The 21,443-nt window shown below is 38.7% G+C and overlaps 2 protein-coding genes across 3 annotated transcripts in view; both read left to right on the top strand.

Annotated features, from left to right (window-relative positions):
• LPXN (leupaxin) overlaps nucleotides 1-21,229 on the top strand; it is an 80,768-nt gene extending 59,539 nt beyond the window's left edge. Inside the window, exons 8-9 of one of the 2 annotated variants that reach the window (XM_063784053.1) lie at nucleotides 7,305-7,367; nucleotides 21,141-21,229. In XM_063784053.1, the coding sequence (XP_063640123.1) occupies nucleotides 7,305-7,342 (38 nt within the window). In that variant the 3' untranslated portion in view covers nucleotides 7,343-7,367; nucleotides 21,141-21,229. Of the gene's footprint in view, nucleotides 1-7,304; nucleotides 7,368-13,611; nucleotides 13,681-21,140 lie in introns of those variants that run through there. The other variant, XM_063784052.1, reaches the window with a different exon arrangement.
• Nucleotides 10,943-12,048, top strand: LOC104004341 (olfactory receptor 5B21). Its single transcript, XM_063784054.1, is given in 2 exon segments — nucleotides 10,943-11,905; nucleotides 11,907-12,048. Coding segments are annotated over 2 exon segments (936 nt in total). The 5' UTR covers nucleotides 10,943-11,041; the 3' UTR covers nucleotides 11,979-12,048.
• Nucleotides 21,230-21,443: the final 214 nt, after the last annotated feature.

The raw sequence follows: 21,443 nt of genomic DNA, 5'->3' as shown, positions 1-21,443 counted from the left end.
GGAAGCTAGTTTGTTGAGTTAAGGACAAATACATTTCCCTGAGGTGGGCTCCTAAATTGATATACCTGTGCCTTCTCCAATTTATTAAATAGAGAATCAGATGGGATTTGCATAATTCAGTAGGTACTTACTGTCAAAAGGCACTGTTCTAGGTTCCAGAAGAAACCTAAGATGAGTAAGGCATAGTTTGCCTTCAAAAAGTTTACAGCCCAGGAAGGACCCCCCACATTCAGTCTCTAATACGAGTTTGTCCATACAGGATGGTTTCTGGACAGGATTGTGTAATAGGTAGGAATATAGGAGTGGGAGAAGCTAAAGTATTGTGTTCTAGGAAAAGAAACAAAAGGAGACATAATATACAGGAGAAAATAACACAAAGCAATTTGAAAAAAATTCTATAAATAGGACACACATAATTGTTTAAAACCTCGGAGAAAAACTTCACTTGGAGATGGCATTAATTTGAACCTAAAAGTAAAAGTGATTAAAAAAATAAAACTAGGGCATTCCAAACTGAGGGAACAGCACGAAATATGTCAAAGGGGGACAGCGTACATGGTGTGGTGAGTGAAGGAAGGACCCAGTTCATTGAGCGTCCACAGTGTGCCAAACACTGCGGCATGGGCCCTTGGGGTCTACGTGGATAGAAAGTAGGATGCCTGGTGGCTATCAAGAGAAATAAAAACTGGAAAAACTATTCAGGGTTAGAGTGCTTTGAATGTCAGACTTGGGAAGCGGGACATCATCTTATAGGCAACAGTCATCAACAGTGTTGAATGCAGTGGATTGTGGAGAGAATGGGAGGTAGCAGAAGGTGTGACCACGCACGAGCTGGGGTTCCAAGTTTTCTGTGTTTGCTCCATTGTCCCATTGGACTTTACCTACAAAATGCAAATTCAAAGATAACATTTTAAATAATTTGAAGATGACAATCACAAGATGTTAGTCTCAAAGGGTGGGACTTTTCTGAGCACAGGGTCTGTTTTGCACATCTGTGAAGCTAGCCTTGGAGCAACCTTTAAGAATATTGTTTCAGCTAGACAAGAGAAATAAGTGTTGAGATTTATGGCACTTCAGGGTGACTATAGTCAATAATAATATGTCAAAATAACTTACAGAGTAAATTTCAAATGTATCACCACAAAATAATGTCAAGCCTGGGTGCAGTGGCTCATGCCTGTAATCTCAGCACTTTGGGAGGCCAAAGTGGGCAGATCACGAGGTCAGGAAATTGAGACCATCCTGGCTAACATGGTGAAACCCTGTCTCTACTAAAAATACAAAAAATTAGCTGGGTGTGGCGGCAGGCGCCTGTAGTCCCAGCTACTCAGGAGGCTAAGGCAGGAGAATGTCATGAACCCGGGAGGTGGAGCTTGCAGTGAGCCAAGATCACGCCACTGCACTCCAGCCTAGGTGACAGAGTGAGACTCCGTCTCAAAAAAAAAGAAAAAAGGTCAAGAGGTGATGTCTATATTAGCTTGATTTAATTGCTCCACATTGTATATCCATATCAAAACATCACATCATACTCCATAAATGTAATACAACTGTGATTTGTCAATTAAAAATAATATAAATAAACAAAAGAAAAAAGAATATTATTTCAACATAGTGGAGTAGAAACAGTTGAAGCTGCAATGCAGTGGATTAGGAGAGAATGGAAGATGCTGTGGACCACTTTTGATCATTTTGATGGTAGAAGGAAGGATGCTGGTATAGCACAAGAATATATTAGGATGGGAGACAGATTCTTGAACATTTTTGGGGAAGAGATGGTAACTTTAGAATGTCTATGGACAAATGGGGTAGGAATGAGTAAGGGAGGGTGGAGGGACAGGAGTAATTGCCATAGTATGGTCTCACCAAAGTAAGTAGAGATGGATCAATGGCATAGATGAAGGGGCCAGCCTGCTACAGAAGAGGGGGAAATTCTGAGGTAGGAAGGCAGAGAAGGATAGGATGGATTTAGATGGAGAGATTGTAGTAAAGTTAATATTAGATGGCCTTGATTTGGTAAAGGAGATGGAGGAAAACACATCCACAGAGAGTGCATTTACCTGAGTGGGGCTGCAGAGTCTGCAGACACTCAGAAAATTCTGAGAAATTGATAGATAGAAATAAGTCTGCAAGTCATGAAGCATTGAAATTAGGCCAATTAATAACCCTACCATGAAGTCTGAATGTTCAATAGAAAGGAAGAGTTGCATATCTCTCACTTTAAATCAAAAGCTAGAAATGATTAAACTTAGTGAGGAAGGCATGTCAAAAGCTGAGACAGGGCAAAAGCTGAGACAGGGCAAAAGCTGAGACAGGGCAAAAGCTAGGCTTTTTGTGTCAAACAGTTGTCCCAGTTGAGAAAGCAAAGAAAAAGTTGTTGAAGGAAATTAAAAGTGCTACTCCAGTGAAGACCTGAATGATAATAAAGTGAAATATCCTTATTGCTGATTCAGAGAAAATATTAGTGGTCTGGATAGAAGATCAAACCAGCCACAACATTTCCTTAAGGCAAAGCCTAACACAGCAAGGCCCTAACTCTCTTCAATTATGTGAAAGCTGAGAAAGTTGAGGAAGCTGCAGAAGAAAAATTGGAAGCTAGCAGAGATTGGTTCATGAAGTTTAAGTAAAGAAGCCATCTTTAGAACATAAAAGTGCAAAGTGAAGCAGCAAGTGCTAATGTAGAAGCTACACCAAGTTATCCAGAAGATTTAGCTAAGATAACTGATGGAAGTCGCTACACTAAACTATATATATATATATATATATATATATATATTTTTTTTTTTTTTTTTTTGAGACAAGGTCTCCCTCTGCCACCCAGGCTGGAGTGCCATAGTAAGATCTCGGCTCACTGAGGCCTTTGCCTCCTGGATTCAAGTGATTCTCATGCCTTAGCCTCCTGAGTAGCTGGGATTACCACACCCTGCTAATTTTTCTTTTCCTTTTTTTTAATTTTTTTTGGAAAGGGATGGGGTTTCACCATGTTGCCCAGGCTGGTCTCAAACTCCTAACCTCAGGTGACCCGCCTACCTCAGCATCCCAAAATGCTGGAATTACAGGCATAAGCCACCATGCCCAGCCTAACAATAAATTGTTAATGCAAACAAAACACCGTTATATTGAAAGAAATGCCATCTAGGACTTTCATAGCTAGGAAGGAGAAATTGATGCCTGGCTTCAAAGCTTCCACAAACAGGCTGACTCTATTGTTAGGGGCTAATGAAGCTAGTGAGTTTAAATTGAAGCCAATGTTCATTTATCATTTTGCAAATTCTAAGACCCTTAAGAATTATGCTAAATCTACTCTGCGTGTGCTCTATAAACGGAAAAGACTAGATTATAGCATGGTTTATTGAATATTTTAAGCGCACTGTTGAGACCTACTACTTAGAAAAAATATTTTTTTCAAAATATTACTGCTCATTCACAAATGTACCTGGTCACTCAAAGCTTTTATGGAGATGGACAAGGAGATGAATGTGGTTTTCATGCCTGGTAATACAATATCCATTCTGCAGCCCATGGTTCAAGGAGTAATTTTGACTTTCAAGTCCTATTGTTTAGAAAATACATTTCGTAAGGCTATAACTGCAATAGATTGTGATTCCTCTGATGGATCTAGTGAAGTAAATTGAAAACCTCTGGAAGGATTCACCATTCTAGATACCACTAAAAACATTTGTGACTCATGAATTCATGTAATTAACATTAACAAGAGTTTGGAAGAAATTGATTTCAACTCTCATGGATGACTTTGAAGGATTCAAGACCTCAGTGGAGGGAGTAACTGCAGATGTGGTGGAAATAGCAAGAGAACTAGAATTAGAAGTAAAGCCTAAAGATGTGACTGAACTGCTGCAATCTCATGACAAAACTTGAACAGATGAGGAAATGCTTCTTATGAATGAGAAAATAAAGTGGTTTCTTGAGATAGAATCTACTCTGGGGGAAGAGGCTGTGAACATTGTTGAAATGACAACAAAGGATTTCAAGTATTCCATAAAGTTAGTTGATAAAGCACTGGGAAGGTTTGAGAGGACTTAATACAATTTTGAAAGAAGTTCTACTGTAGGTCAAATGCTATCAACAACAGTTCATGCTACAGAGGAATTTTTCATGAAAGAAAGTCAATCAGCCAGGCACGATGGCTCATGCTTGTAATCCCAGCACTTTGGAAGGCCGAGGTGGGTGGATCACTTGAGGTCAGTAGTTCCAGACCAGCCTGGCAAGTCTGGCAAACATGGTGAAACCCCATCTCTACTAAAAATACAAAAACTAGCCAGGCCTGATGGCGTTTGCCGGTAATCCCAGCTACTCAGGGGGCTGAAGTATGAGAATATCTTGAACCTGGGAGGTGGAGGTTGCAGTGAGTCAAGATCGCACCACTGCACTACAGTCTGGGCAACAGAGAGAGACTCCATCTCAAAAAAAAAAAAAAAAAAGAAAAAAAAAAGAAAAGAAAGTCAGTCAATCGATGCAGCAATCTTCACTGTTGGTTTATTTTAGGAGATTGCCACAACCACCTCAACCTTCAGCAAGCATCATCCTGATCAGTCAGCAGCCATCAAGGCCCCTCACCGGCAAAAGAAAAAATTACAACTCACTGAAGGCTCAGGTGATCATCATCATTTTTTAGCAATAAAGTATTTTAAATTATGTACATTTTTTGGACATAATGCTAGTAGACCCAGTATAGTGTAAACATAACTTTTATATGCACTAGGAAGCAAAAAAAAAAAAATTGTGTGACTTGCTCTATCGTGATATTCATTTTATTGGAGTAGTCTGAAACCAAACCCCCAGTATCTCCAAAGTTTATTTGTACTTTATGTTGATTAACTTTAATTCTCAACAGTCCCATAATGAGAAATAGAGGAATGGAGAGACTAAGTGACTTGCAAGAGCTCCTCCAGGAACTAGAAGGGAGAGCTGGGATTTGAACCCATGCATTTGGCTCCAGGACTGTAATTGTCACCTGTAGGCTGCGGTGCCTGGTGTACCATAACACGTAGGTGATCTCCAGGGTCCTAAGAGGTGCTAACATTCTATGTGGCCATGAAATTAACCTTTTAGGCAGATGGGTAGTTTCTTGATTCTTCCTGTAATTCCAAAGCGTTTTTCCTGTATGAACTCACTTGTCATTGCGGCAAGAAAGACAAGTCTTCATTTTCCCAGCCCCACTGCTGGGAACGTCTCCTTAGGTGAAAAGCTTGGGATAGCCTCAAGGTGGCAGCATTAACTCAAATATGGATGGACAGAGCCTGGTATCTGGCCTTGAAGTAATCCAAAAGTCAGAATTGGCCCTTTTCTGCCTTTTAGTTTTTTTAAAACCCCAAGCTGTAACTGTTTGGAGGTGAAGAGTCAACCTGATCTTGTGAGGAGACCAAACAGTGAAGACACTGGATGCATCAAAGTGGAAAAGCAGAAGTATTTCCCAGGAATTAAGACTCTTTGGAGGGAAAAGAAAGAGGATATATTGGGTGCCATGAAGAAATGATGAGGTTCAAAAAGATTAATGATTCATCTGTTATCCATTCATAAGTGGCTAATTCTAGGCCTCTTACTTGCCAAAACCAAGAACCACCCCGCTTCACCATGTTGATAGTCTTCATTTTTATCTATTTAATTGTTTAGAATATTAAACACTGATAAAGAAGAGTACTAAATTATTTTATAAAGCCAGATATATAGGCTAGATTGTCTCAGTGGTTAGAGTCTTGATCCTACAGGTGAAGTTTTCTGTTCTTTCCTCATCTTGTTCCTCTCCCTTTCTTCCTCTTCTCTCCCCTTCCCTCCCCTCTTTCTTTTCTTTCCTTTCTCTCTTTATCTGTCTTATCCCATTTTTCCCTCTTTCTTTCTCTAGTTTTTTCCTTGGTTGTTTTATTGGTCAAATAAATAATAAGGAAGAAACCTAAGTCTTCAGAGTTGGACATGTGGGTCAGGTGATTAGATGCTACAAAATTCCAAGAGTATGCAAAAATATCCTTGGACTTCTATCACCTAGCTTGCCACTTGCTTGGCCACTTTGTATGTCTTCTTTTGTTAAAAATAATTATTCTAACAGGGGGCTTTGTCTTGGAAATGTTTTCATGAGAGCAAAGAAAAAGTGAGTAAATAAGCTCTACTTTTGTAACTGACTGTAGTGGAACATGCATTTGTGAGAATCTAAGAGAAATATTGTTTTGTAGATTCTGAGAGCATCTCTGCTTTTCCACATTTATTCCCAAGAGAAGCAGTAGAGCACAGAGTAAAAATATATAGAATTTGGGTCAGACAGGCTTGAGCATTTCCTCACTTTCTGGAATTGCAAGATGCTCCAGGCTTCTCTGGTATATTCCCTGCTCCAGTGCTAGAACCAGCCATTTCTCGAAGGAGCCCTGGTTTCTTTTATTAGAGAATAATATTAGAAAAAGATCTAAGTTCTAGGTATGTACAGAAGTTTTCACATCTGTAAAATTGAAAAAAATATATATTTCTCATAGAGTTATATGAACATTAAGTGAAATAACACATACAAATATATACTGAACGAAGGGCTTGAAACATAGGAAGCTATATTATATATTATATAAATATATATTATATACATATAAATGTATCAGGAGCTGAAATAAAGAAATCCTTTGCTTCTTGTAGGCGCCATGTTAAAATTCATTTAAAACCAAGTTGACTGGGAAAAAAGTTCATGGAAGTGTTTTGATTCACAGAGCTCTTTGAAACTCTGAGTTCTGTAGACAGAACTGGGTTTGGGAAAATGGAGATTCTGATGCAATTTATCATTTATAATCTGACATTTTGAAAATTTCTCCCCATTTAGTCTTAGATAAAGAGCCAACTCCCAATACTCACAGGAAATCTGTGGGCTGATTGTGCAGTGGCTGGATCCTCAAGCTCCTTTGAAAGCATTTTTTGATAGAATTTGCTCATCAATAATCTTAGCCTGTGACTAGGAGAACCAGGACTCCCCTGTGGCCCCTAAGGGATCTTTGAGGCACCTCCATATCATGATAATGTTTCAGTTCCTTCAGGAAAGTGGTGTTTTGATTGCTTGTTTGTATGTTGCTGAGCCCTGGATTGGAATTGAGACCTTAGGGAACCCCCTTCAGAGGCTCCCAAATCTACATAGGCACTAGCTTCTAGCTGATCTCAGCCTTTTCACACAGTTTGATATGGCTCACTTACAGTCTCAAGCAAACTGCAGCGGCAGCTGAACTGTCTTTACACTTTTATCACATAGCCTCAGGAAATCTCTTACTATTTGAAATCCAAGGTCCTTAGAGACCAACAGCTCTTCTTTTCTTTTTCAGACTTCAAAAAGTCCAGTGTTGAAGCAGTTCTGAATTGAGATCTCATAATTCCCAAGGATATAGGTATGTTTTCCCTGATCTTTTTAAAAAGCAGTATTCTTCACACTGTAGGTAGAAATAATGGGTTCGTCTAAAAGAAAGAGACTCAGAAGTAGGTATATAAAAAGACTCTTAATTCAATTTCCCCCAACCTCCTCTGCTACATTTCACAAGAATAGAGACAGAAGTTTCCCATAAGTAATTCGGAGTCACGTTTACTTAGACAGCCATTGCCATAGTCATTGCTAGATGGGGTGTTGCTACCAACTGGTGTTAATAAAACCTGGGAAATAACTTCATACGATTGGCCTACAGTTTAATAAAGAGATTGATTAATTAGCTTCTATGGAGCACCTGCTAGAGGCCCACACTGGCTGAATTTTCTTTTATTTTATCTCACTTTATCTTCTGTCTATAAAGGAAAATTGACTTGCCTACAGTCCCAAAGCAAGTAAGCATTAAAGCTCTTATTCTAACTCAACTGCTGAGATTCTAATTACCTCATCCACTTAACAAATAGTTGAGTCTACCATGTGGCTGCCTTGAGTCTAAGTAGTGGATAATAAAGCGCAAAAGAGTGACAAACAATATAGGCCTTGTCTCTTCCCTTATGGAATTTATTCCATTGAGAATCTTCTTTAGAACTCCCCAGATGGGGGTGTGATGATTGGGGGTGATGCTTCAAACCCCTTTAGAAGCAATTTTGATGGAACTTTTTATTTCCAAACTATCTTAATGGCTTAGACTTCTCCTTCTCTCTTTATAACAATAATAATTCCTTAAATTTTAATGCTTTTTCAGGTTTTGACTTAATATTTTAACCTTAGATATTTCAGTATTCAACCTTAGATATTTTAAAAATATTTTTTCTCTTTCAAGACTCCTTCCGATATTTATTTTAGGTCCATGCAGAAAAGCCTGGGTTTTACAGGACTTGAGTGGGAGGAGATACAGCAGCTGCAGCAGGATTTGGATTCAGGCCTTGCAGCCTCCCAGGGTTGGTGCTGGGTAAATGAGGCCTTTTCTCTCTGCACTGACTCCAGATTTCTCCTTGCTGCTCTGGATCTCAACACATTTATTAACAGAGACTGCAATGCATAAACGGAAGGGTTGCCCATTAACGGAACACAGAAAGTACCTTGCATATTAATTGCCGGTAGAGGAACATGGCAGTCAGAGACCGTTCAATATGGCGGGGGCGGGGGGGTGGGTGTAACGGCTTTTAAAAGCTGAACCTACAGCTTAAGTGAATAGACTCCTGTGGTCAATGTTAACCAAGGAGATTGATCTAATAAGCATTTCAGAAGGTATTTTGGAAAATAATTCAGAATCCACCCTAAGTCAGCTGCATTTTATTCTTGGAATTTTTCCAGGTTTTCATCCTACCTTGTGTCTAGGAAAAGGTTGATTTACAATATGGGAGGACTGATATCTCTTTGGTCAAAGGACCACGTACTTAGCAAGCAGTTATCCCTTCCTGGGATCCCTCTACCAATAAGCAGCAATATTTGGCCAGAGTTCTAGACTTTAAACCAGTCACTTCACCTCACTGAGCCTCGGTTTCTTCATGTCTATATCTGCTATCTCTCTAGTCGTGCAATAATTAAATTAAGAAGTGAATGCAAAAAGAGTTTTATAAACTTTAGAACCACTGTTTTTTATAAACTCTAGAACAGTGGTTCTCAGTCAGGGGAATGTTACCCTTCAGGGGACATTTGGCCACGTCTGGAGACATTTTTGACTGTTACAAATGGGAGGTGGTGGTGTTACTGGAATCTAGTGAGTAGAGAGAGGCCAGGGAAACTGCTGAATATCTTACAATGCACAGGACAGCACTCCCTCTCCCCCACCACACCCTGCACCAAAGAACTGTCCAGCTCATAATGTCAGTAGTGCTGAGGCTGAAAAACCAGGCTCTGGAATTGTACAGATTTTACAGTTAAGCAGTTATGTGACCTTGAGGGGCACCACATCCTTCTGTTTCCAAATATGTAAGATCAGAACACTGCCTGTCATAGATTACAAGATATTGTGTTTGCTAAATTTGAGAGTATACACACATGTCAAAAGTCAAAAGAAAAACAAGTTAAAAAGGCTGGATACATATAATAGAAAGTGCTGCTGGTCAGAAAGTCAATTAGTACATTACTGGATAGTAATGTACTAAGCTGACTGAGCCAGTTCTTATGAAACTAGCCACATCGCGTGTGTGTGATGGTCATCCAAAAAGGACAAGCTACACTATCCCCTTCTTTTTGTGTCACCAATCAAATTGCTGCTGTTACTCTTCAAGGTAAGCTAAAGTCCAGCAGAGCTGAAGCATTTTTCTCCTTTAATTCCTGTTTTCTCCTTTTTCCTCCTCTCTTCTCACATTTTCTCCCTCACTTCTTCTGAGTCTGCTCCCACTCACTCTGCTACTAGGAGTGGGGAAAGCCTGTGAACACCTCAGGTTGAGGAACAAAAATAGGAGAGAAAGAATGCTCTAAAATGAGGACAGAAACCTGTCTCCAGGCCTGACCATCTGTAAACTCACTGTTACTCCTGAATATTTTTCATATGACAAGTCTAAGCTAATATTTTGGCCCAAAGCACAAACCTGGTAGACAAGAGGATGATAGGATGTTTGTTGTGGGATTAAAGAGCATGAAAAATATTTCCATACTTTCCTATTGATGTTCTGTTTGATTCACCAAATATTTACATACATGTGTGAGGGGCCATGGTAAGGAGGGTGGACCAGAGGGGATGAAGATAGTTACTGTCCCAAGGGGCTTAGAGCTAGGTGAAGAGTGAGTGGTTGCCCAACTAATTGTGCAATAATCAGCCAAGACTCAAGTGCTTTGAGGAGGCAGAGAAAGGAGGACTTAACTGGAATTAGGGTCTACAGCAAAGACTTCTGATAAGGGGTGAAAAAAGACATATGCATATACACAGATACACAAAGCCATTTGTACATATCAAATTTATAGTTTTATATTAAATATATATAAATACATACTCATATTTACATATACCATACTCCCTTTCAGTTGAACTTCTGTTGAGGGATTAATTTATAAAGGCTTCAAAAGTTGTGGTTAAGATCTTTGGATTTAGTATCAAACAGACCTTGAGGGCACCACCTTGTCCTGCCAACACCTTGATTTTGGCCCAGTGAAACTGATTTGAGGCTTCTGGCCTCCACAATTTTGAGAGAATAAACTTGTGTTGTTTTAAGGAAAAATAAATTTAGAAAATCTTTAGTGAGGCTATATTATTGGAAGTAGAATGTGGAAGACAATAAGTGATGGATGTTTTTATTTTTAATAATTAAATACATACAATCTTATATCCACATCATAATTTGTATTTATATGATGTAAATGTGTTAAAGAATTCAAGATGAATGTATGAACTTTAGATTCAGAAATATAAAGGGGTGAACTTTGATTCTGACCCCTAGATAGGCTATCTTGCTCAATATTCAGCTCCCTGAGCCTTAACTTCCTTATCTGTAAGATGGGCATAATAGCACCTATCTCATATGAATTAAAAGCTATAATATAACAGAGGGTTCTAGGATGAGTGTTACACACAGTACATTCTCTCTATACATTAGTTTTCTCCTTTTTTATCATTCCATCCTCCCTTCTCATACTTTCATTCGAATTTTGTTGACGCCTCTTCTTTAATCACCAGGCTAATTCAAGCTGGCCACAATGGAGAATAGCACAGAAGTGACAGAGTTTATCCTCTTGGGATTAACAGATGACCCCAATCTTCAGATACCCCTCCTCCTGGCATTTTTATTCATCTACCTCATCACCCTGCTTGGGAATGGGGGAATGATGGTGATCATCCACTCAGACTCCCATCTCTATACTCCAATGTACTTTTTCCTCAGTAACCTCTCCCTTGTAGACTTGGGTTACTCATCAGCTGTAGCCCCCAAAACGGTGGCTGCATTGCAGCCAGGGGACAAGGCCATCTCCTACAATGGATGTGCAGCTCAGTTCTTCTTCTTTGTGGGGTTTGCCACTGTTGAGTGCTACCTCCTGGCCTCCATGGCCTATGATCGCCATGCAGCGGTATGTAGGCCTCTTCATTACACCACCACCATGACAGCAGGTGTGTGTGCCCTCCTTGCTACTGGTTCCTATGTCTCTGGCTTCCTCAATGCCTCTATCCACGCAGCAGGCACCTTCAGACTCTCCTTCTGTGGTTCTAATGAGATTAATCATTTCTTCTGTGACATTCCCCCACTCCTGGCTCTCTCATGCTCTGACACACGCATCCGCAAGTTGGTGGTCTTCTTTGTGGCAGGCTTCAACGTCTTTTTCACCCTCCTGGTCATCCTTATTTCTTACTTCTTCATATGCATCACCATTCAGAGGATGCATTCTGCTGAAGGGCAGAAGAAAGTCTTCTCCACCTGTGCTTCCCATCTCACTGCTTTGTCCATCTTCTATGGCACAATCATCTTCATGTACTTATAGCCCAACTCCAGCCAGTCCATGGACACAGACAAAATAGACTCTGTGTTTTACACAGTGGTGATTCCCATGCTGAATCCCTTGATATACATACAGCCTTAGGAACAAAGAAGTGAAAAGTGTTCTCTGGAAAATACTCAACAAACTTTACCCCCAGTATTAAATGTGAATGGGAAGTAGGCAAGCAATTAAGGGATAAACTTTCTCTCACACCTAAATGCCATCATGATTTTAATGTTTGGCTGGTTTCAGTTCTTTCTTCCCCAAGAACAGCGGTTACTTCTGCTATTAGAAGATGTAAAAAGCAGCACGTTGAAAGTCTTACTTAGAAAGATAATCTTATATTTAGTGAACAACAACATGGTACAGTTAAGCTTTTCTTGCTTTAGTTTCTTGACGTGGTTTAAAGCAGAAGATTGAAGCATACAACTGAATGTACCAAATTTTCCTCACCCTGTTTTTAATTGTAAGAATTTTTCATTCACTATTAAACTTGGTGTAAAGATTTCACCTTCATTTTTATCAACTGAACACACAGTATCTTTTTTATTCTTTTGTTCTGCGAGTTTGAAAGTTGGACTTTCTGAGGTAGATAAAGGATGTTTCAATATTTTAAATGATATTTGAGAGAAAGTTGTAATTTAAAGGACGAGGCACTAGATCGAGTCAGGTAGCTGAAGATTAAATCTTTCCAACCCCTTACTCTCCCTTCTCTACCCACATTCCTATCCTACTCACTAGTCATGTGCCTTTGTAATTTCCATTCCCTTTTGCTAAAGCATTGGGGAAACATTACACCTTGTTATATACAGAAATATGGAAATGCTTTAATAGATGAATTACTTCAACTTTAACGTGACTAAATACAACTTCCTTCGGAGAGCCTACACTATCTTTTATGTTTCTTGTCTCTGTCTAACATAATTACCAAAACTTCCAGAAGGTTTAGAGAAAAAAAGCAGTTTTCCCTAGAGCTATGAAAAAATATATTTGTTTTCTGAATTAAATGCTTGCATTTCTTAGCACCCTTAAGTTTGGTGAATCTATTATGAAGATATATAATAGCTTTCTGGACTGTCTTTGCTTTTATTTTTTCAATAATTCAGCTCACCTCTGGGTCTCCATTGCATTCCGGTGTTCTGTAATTAGATGCTACAAGAATAAAAAAGCCTGCCTGGAAATTTACTTCTTAGGAACAGCACGGTGACGCACAGTGCTAGTACACCTTCAGGTCTTGTTTCATGTGCTAGATGGTGTGAGCAAATGTGTGTGTGTGGGAAGGGAGTGGTGATTAATTTCACTTCTCACATATCAACTCCTTGATGGTGTTTATAACTACAGTTAATCTAAGTCACCACAATAGATCATGATTTCAAAATCTCCCCAAAAAACCCAACAAATTAATTTTGACTTTATAGATGAAAACCAGAAATCTTGGTTGGCTAACTCAGTTGGCTTAAAATGTCAATTTAGTTTTCAGATTATCAAGCTCCATTATGTACAGGGCAGCCTCTGTCTGAGGAGGATAAATCATAAGTCTTCTGGGAAAAATTGCAAAGAAGGAGTTATGGAACATGAGAAACATGAGAATAGCTTTCTCTGGCACATGGTTGCCATCACCTGAAAAGATCAGGAGCTTCTGAGCCCAAGGCCTAGACAACCTATACCTCCCCCATTCAGCCCCCTCCCTCCCCTCTTCTTTAGTAATGAGGCCTATTCAGCAACACACAAGGAAGAACAGCCTTTACAGTCCAGGATCCACTGCATATAGGAATCTTTCTCATTGAAATCTACAGAGCTCAAGAGTATCTGCATTTGGAGAAGAGCCTGGGAAGCAGCTATCCAAGCACTGGGTGCATTCCAATCTCAGGTACACATTTTCCCTACTTGATATAATTGACTTTTTTCCCTCCTCATCCTGCTCCTCCTTCTTTACTTCATTTTATCCTTCTCCTCTTTTTCTTTCCCAACTTCTTTCTATGCCCAGCCCAAGCAGGAACTTTCCTCACCTCTAGGCCATTTAGATTTCTATAAAAAAATTAAAGTCTAGAGTCTATATATCATAACCATTACAGTATATATTAAGATGTGTATGTGGGCATGTTTCTTTCTTTTATGGTTTTAATTTTTATTTCATTAGTTTTAGGGGTACAGGTTGTTTTTGGTTACATGGATAGGTCCTTTAGTGGTGGTTTCTGAGATTTTAATGTGCCCATCACCCGAGCAGTGTGCCCAATATATAGTCTTTTATTCCTCACCTCCCTCCCAACCTTCCCCCATCGAGACCCCAAAGTCCATTTTATCATTCTTATGGACATATTTTGTTATGCCTCTATACCTCAGTTTAGGCAGGAAAATGTGGGCCTCCTAAGATTTAAGGGCTCAATGTCTACATATTTATATTTTATGTTGAAATCACCTCAAACAAGTGTTCCATCTGACTGTAAATAGGTATAAAAGAGTACTATCAAAAGCTGGATGAAAATTCTAACTGTTCTTATCAATTGAGTGACCTCAAGAAAGTCATTTAGTCTTACTGAACCCAATATACAGGATAAAGTGTGAGGGTAATATGAAATTAAGTATGTGAATGTGCCCATCATAATGAATGTGTATTTCATACCATTGAGATTTCTATACTAGCTCTTTCTTCACTTAGCTCTCCCTGGACTTCTTATTTTGGCTCTTGAGCTGCCTGAGCAAAAATAGGAAGTCCAAGGACAGATAGGTGAAGCTCGTCCCATCCAAGTCCTAGCTTTTATTTTCATTCCTTGTTTAACTTCCTGCCCTCCAAGTTCCCAGCTCTACAGCAGACACATTTCAAGCTGACATTACACGGGTATTCATTTATAGAAACTACTCAGAAGGAGATGTCCTGTCACCAGCAAGACATCAATTCACAGAGTATACGTTACTGCGAGGAGCTCTTCCCTTCCACATAGGAAATCTGTCAAATGGAGACTAAATGCCCATTTGGTTAATAACAACACCCACTTGCTCCCTGCAGGAATTGTCTGATGAATGAGAGACCTTGTGCGTAGAGCCTGCCGCTCATTGCAGTGCAATAAAGGCACAGGGACTTCCTACCTGAAATGTTCAAAAAAGAATGTGAAAATTCATAAATCAGGGCAGTTATTTATATCAGGATAGATTATTCTTTCAAAAATGGATTATGATTGAATTATTCTAAATAGGATGTTCCCTTTGTGCATTAAAGCATTTGTTGAGGTTTATGTATTGGGAATGGAAAATTAAAATATTAAATTCCTTGGCAATTGAAGCTGGAATTGCGGAGTCATAGACTCTTTAGCCAAAAGCTGAAAGAATTTAAAACTAATCTAAACCAATCCTCTCATTTCACAATTAAAAACCCCGATTTTTACAGTTTAACTTGCTTAAACTCACAAAGAACCAAATCTTGTTTGACCCTTTTTCATATTTTATAAAGTACTTGTGGTATAAAAAGACATTTTATACTTTTACCTTCATTTATTCACCATGATATAGTTATTTGTGCTTCAGTTTTGCAGTGGAGGAAACCAAAGCTTTGAGAAGTTGACTTACCTGTCTACTGTTAAAAAGAGGAACCGAGGTGTGAAACTGAGTTTTTGCCTTCCCTGACCAAGACTCTGAAAAAATAAGTCACCACGTACGTTAGTAAATTTCAGTGGAGGTCTTACTTAATGTGTAACTCACTTACACTCTTCCATAATGAGTCCTTGCCATGTGGAAGGCACTCTGAAGAATACAAATAAGACTGTAAGATGTAATTCCTACTTCCACAAAGTAAAGCCCCCTGCATATATGTTTACTGATGTAATGCACCTTAAGGTTAATGACTCAATGTTCAGTAACTACCAGCAGGAATTTTCCCAGTATTCCACAGAGCATGAATGGATCAGGGCATATTTGTTTTCAGTCTTGATAGAGTTGGCTCTTTGAGTGCCGCAGCCGACAGTGATAGCCCAGCCTCAGCCAATGTTAACTAGACACAAGCTGCAGAAAAGGCATGGTGTGAAGTTGATGAAGAAACCAGTTGATATTCAATATTGTTCCTGCTTCAGGAGCAACTTACAAGTAACATGGTGGAACAGAGGACATACGTCTAGGTAGATGATAGTTCAAAGACATTTGTGGCCATTATCAAATGAGTAGTCTAGAAAATAATAATTAGAACTCATCAGGGACAAGAAAGAATCCTATGGGCAGGGGAAGATCCTCAGAGGATGTGGGATGTGAGCCAAGCTCTGAAGGAATAATGTAGATGGAACCCAGAATTCCAAGATTCCAACCTTACTTTCTAGTCAAAACTCTACCAATTGCCAGTGGTGAAGCTGGTATAAGCCACGTATCTCTGAGCCAATTTTCTTATCATCAAAGTGAAGACAATAGCACCAGCCATACCTTCCTTAGGGCGTTTTGCAGGCTAAATGAGATAGTGGGTGAGAAAGCATCTTCAGAATTGCTACCCTCTTTTGAACTATAGTGTTGCTGTTGGTAATAATATTATAAGCAGAGCTGAATGGGGAGTTCCTAAGCAACCATCTGAACTCGGGTATGGAGGTGGGATTGCACATGGCATGTTGGCAGGAGCTTGTAGGAAAGTTGGTCATTCAGATTAGAAGAGGGTGAACCACTAATGCCTCAGTCCATTACTTCTAAAGGCAGTTGAAACTTCTTGTCATCAAACAAGGTGAAGAGACTGGGCCTTTGAGAATAATTGCATCTCTATAGAGAAATCATGCTTTTACAGAAAAATTTCTGTAGGATCTCACCTATCAGGTATCTAGATCCAAGCCTGAGAATTCTCCCTCCTGTTCATAACATGGAATTTCTCAGTTGTTAGCCTGTGATTATTTCACAAAATGTGTGGGGGGAGGGATAAGATATTTGTAGCATATTTAATTAGGAAAAAAAGTTATTGTATATACATATGCATATACACATGTGTGTGCATATTTATGTGTCTATATATATACACATATGTGTGTGTGTGTATTTTAAACTTTCTGGAAAACAGTAAGAAAAAGACAGATAACCCAATAGAAAATACAAAGTTTAATTGTCCAGTCTCCTTTTTCATGTTCATTTATATGGCCTATCTACAGTTTGGGGTAGTGATGAATTATGCTGATGTGAACATTTTGGTCATGTATCTTGGTGCACAAATGCATTAATTTTTCTAGGCTAAATATACCTGGAAGTAGAATTGCTGAATTGTAGGGTTTATTCATTTTCAACTTTTGTAAATAATGTGATGCTATTTTCCAAAGTAGTTATACCAATTTTTACTTCTATGAACAGTGTGTGAGAGTTCTTACTGCCAGTACTTAGTATTACTGGAGTTATAAATTTTACCAGTTTGGTTAGAGAATAGTGTCTTTTATTGTTGTCTTAATTTGTACTATCTTGATTACTGCTGAAGTTCAGCACAATTTTGTTTTTTTCCCCAAATTTTTCACCTATTTTTATTTGTGTAAAAATGAACCACAAATAAATACAAACAGAATAAACAGAAATGAATATATGAGGAGTTAATTTGTTCTATTCCTGAGTGATAGAAATTGATGTTTGCTTGGTAATTGTTGTTAAACTGAATCTAGAATTTTTTTTATATTTGAAAGAGCTTTTATTTTTAAAATACACTCATAATAATAAGAATTTAGTGATAATTTTACAGTGTGCAAGCTATGAGGTCTAGTAAAAGAACATTGTGGTCTTTGAAATTGAAAAAAAAACTAGGTTTATGTGCTGCTATCATCTACTGTCTGGACCCTCTACAAGCTTCACTTTCCTAATCTATAAAAGGTAACAATAAATTCCCAGAAAGCTATTGGGAGTAATAAATTAGTTAAGGTATATAAAGCATCTAGCAAGTCACATTGACTAAATAAATATCAGTTCCCTTCCCTCTTCTCCCAAGCCTCACTTATTTAAACAATATTCACTGAGTGCCCACAGTGGACTATTTCTTTAACATAGGTGACCTATGAATCAAGCAAATATAATAAACACATACTTCAGATCCTAGGTCAAAAATATGTGCGGGCTTTGGAGTGAGGGCATACAGTGGAGTGAAATAAAGAGTTCAGAAACAACTATATATATATATAGATATGCTGAGGCTGGGCGTGGCTGCTCCTGCCTATAATCCCAGCACTTTGGGAGGCGAGGCCAGCAGATCACCTGAGGTCAGGAGTTTGAGACCAGCCTGGCAACATGGTGAAACCCCATCTCTACTAAAAATACAAAAATTAGTGGGGCATGGTGGCAGATGCCTGTAATCCCAGCTACTTGGGAGGCTGAGATAGGAGAATTGCTTGAACCCGGGAGGTGGAGGTTGCAGTAGCTGAGATCGCACCACTGCACTCCAACCTGGGCGATAGAGCTAGACTCCATCTCAAAAAAAATGTGTGTGTGTGTGTGTGTATAGTGTGTGTGTGTATATATATATAGTGTGTGTGTATATATATATGTATATAGTATGTATATATATGCTGCATCCTTGGGCCAACATTAGTGAAGTCCATATCAGTTAAAGGAATTTGTTGGATTTTGCCTGATTGGTTAAAAACAATTGTGATGACATGGTCAGAAATATCAAAGAAGTGCTAGTTTGGTGAAAAAGGTGAGAAGTTTGCCCCATAATATGTTGTATTTTAGATGCTAACATGTCTCCTCTCTGGGGATGTGCCTCAATACTTAGAAACCTGAACTGGGAGCTCAGAAGAAAGGTGAAAGTTGAGACTGGGTAGATAAGGAAAGCCAAATGAACCTACATATTTTATGCACCTTTTTTTGAATACCAAATTTTATATATATATACACACATATATATGTATATATAAAATTTGTATTATATATACACATACACACATTATATATACATGTATGTATAAATAAAAAATAAAATATATTTATATATGTAGACACACACACACCAAAATATATATCACAGTAAAAATATTAAAAAAGGTAAATCAAACAAAGCTCTTATATTTTAGAAAGTGATATAACTAAATTTCTGTTATAAACTTTTCTGTATATGTTATATTTCACACTTCAAATGTTTAGAAACAGACCCAACAGAGCTCCTATATTCAATAAGTTTATTTAAAAAAAACTAAAGGGGAGATAAGACCTATACATAAGTAACTTTAATTCTGTGTAGAAAATAATAAAAACCAACAAGAGATACATATAAAATGCTATAGTAATAGTTGAAGGGTAGATTCTAGGGTGGGGAATTGAGGAAGATAACTTTGCTCTGGACAAGAAAGAGAGATACAGTAAAATAGAAGATAAATTATTCAGATATATTTCACAAATAGTGTCTGTTTGGCTGAAGTGTAATATCTGTGGAGAGAAGTAATGGAAAATAAGTTTGGAATGATACATTGGTGCCCAACAGTAGGGATATTATCTTTCAAATTGAGGTTTTCAAATTTAAGCTATAGATTCAAACTTCAATAAAGAAGTTCTGGACATCATGCAGATAGATATCGGAGATAAGGCAGAATCTCAACTGCTGTAGAAGAATATTTAAAACAGCTTTCCTTATGCACCTATGTTAAAGTAAAGCACTTGTTTGCTTCAGAGGAAATTTTCAGCATTTTATGTATGAGCACATATGCACCTAAAACATTATTTGAGCACCTGCTCTAGCAAATATTGGTATTCTGTGTATCCAGAATCCATTTTCCTGCTTAAAATATCGTGGCTTTCTTGGAGAATGATCTCTTTCTTGGAGAATAGATTGGTGGGAGAAGAGTGTCTAGTTCCTGGTACAGGAACTCCACCCACAAGTCTCTGGAAGCTGAGGCAAGGATAACCTTTCCTTCCCTGCCCCCTAAGGAAGAGAAATCTATACAGAGAGATTCATGGAGGTATATAGAGAGGCAGGCATGAGTCCTAAGCTCAGCCAACAAAAAGTTCTCACTCCCCTAAATTTGAATCTGCAAGGGATGGAAAGAAGCATCAAGGCTTGGAGCTCATTTGCTATAGCAGAGAAATGCTGGTGGGGCCATTCCAGACATGACATGGTTCTTTGCTTCTGACTTCTGTTCCTTAGCCCTCTGAAATGCTCCTGGTTCCTGCATTTTGCCCAATTTCCTTTTGATTCTGCAAACCTCTTGATATCCTTTCAATTACCTCTTTTGTTTCCCTTCAAGTTAGCCTGAACTGGTGTCTATAATGAAACATAACTGATACCTCTAGCTTGTGAGAGATACTCTTCCATGGACAGTAGAGTGAACAAGAGAGAAGTCACTGACCTCACGAAATTATAAATGTTAAAGAGTATGGGGAATAAAGCACCCTCAATAATAAAAGAGAGGTCCACAACATTTCAATAAAAACCAAAAAGTCTTATAAAAAATTATCAGGAAGTGAATAATGCAGAGGAAACACTGCCACAAAATTTAACTTAGCAGAAAATGAAGCAACTACCAAGGCATCCATTTTTAATTATTTTTATTCTTGCTAACAATAGTAATAAACATCTGGAATTATTGGTACATAGGATGAAAGAGATCTTAGGGCTGTTTTTGTTCCCCTGTTGCATGTTACTGACTAGGAAGTTGAGGCCTGGGGAGGAGAAGTGTTCTCTGAATTCTCACATCCAGGAAGTGACAGAGTGAGACTTTGTGCAGTATTCTAACTCTGCATACCACCTCACACACCACAGCTGCTCTGGCTGGCGGCCACAACCCCTTTTGTGTGTATGAGCACACATTTAGTTTGCTTAATGTTTTTGATAGAGTCAGAAACATTTTTCTTACAAACATGTTTGTCCTTATAAACACATTACTGATTTTCTGTTCAGATAATGGTCACTTTTTATCTGAATAATGTATGAGCCTGGCTAAAGCTGGACAACGTTGTGTCCAGGAGCCAGTATGCTGACTTTCAAGTTAATTGCAACAACCACTTCTTTTTAGGTCCCTCGTTGGCTGCTCGTCAGATTTCTCTCTTCAATTCCAAGCGCATCTTATGTAAACAATAGTGTCTGTGATAGTGGATGTGATTGTGTGCTACCTGGATCTCCTAGCTGAAATCCTTCCAAGAATTTCCTTCAGTCAATGGGAGCCACCCCCCCTGAGGTTATGGCTCCAGGTGAAGATTAAACAGCTGTAGAAGTGTCATCCAAGATTGGCCATTGAGTAGTATGAAGGCCTGCCCCTGCTTGTCCTGTTTCCTTGACACAGCTCCCAAGAGCCATCTCAGCTCCCAAGCACCCTAAAGGATTGGCTGAGGCCTTTATTGAGACTGCATTGCAGCCCAATTTCTCCCTCTCTCTAATTCTGCTGCCATCTCTCCCTTACAGATGCTGTTCCTGAGAGTCCTTCCTGGAGAGCCATCTGCACACAGATCTCAGTCTCAGAGTCTATTTCCCAATGAATCTAATCTGAGAGATCTCTTCATTTGCTGTTTTTTCCCTGTATTAAATAGTTACTTTGTTTTACTTTATTTTATTAAGTTCAGTGGTACATGTGCAGGTGTGTTATATAGGTAAATTGTGTGTCATGGGGGTTTGGTGTACAAATTATTTCGTCACCCAGGTAATAAGCATAGTACCTGATAAGTAGTTTTTCAGCCCTCTTCCTCCTTCTCACCCTTCACCCTCAAG

This window comes from Pan troglodytes, chromosome 9 (genome assembly GCF_028858775.2).
Source record: "Pan troglodytes isolate AG18354 chromosome 9, NHGRI_mPanTro3-v2.0_pri, whole genome shotgun sequence".
Classification (NCBI taxonomy): Eukaryota; Metazoa; Chordata; class Mammalia; order Primates; family Hominidae; genus Pan; species Pan troglodytes.
Note: the sequence above shows the minus strand (reverse complement) of the source record. Positions and strands in the feature narration are given on the sequence as shown.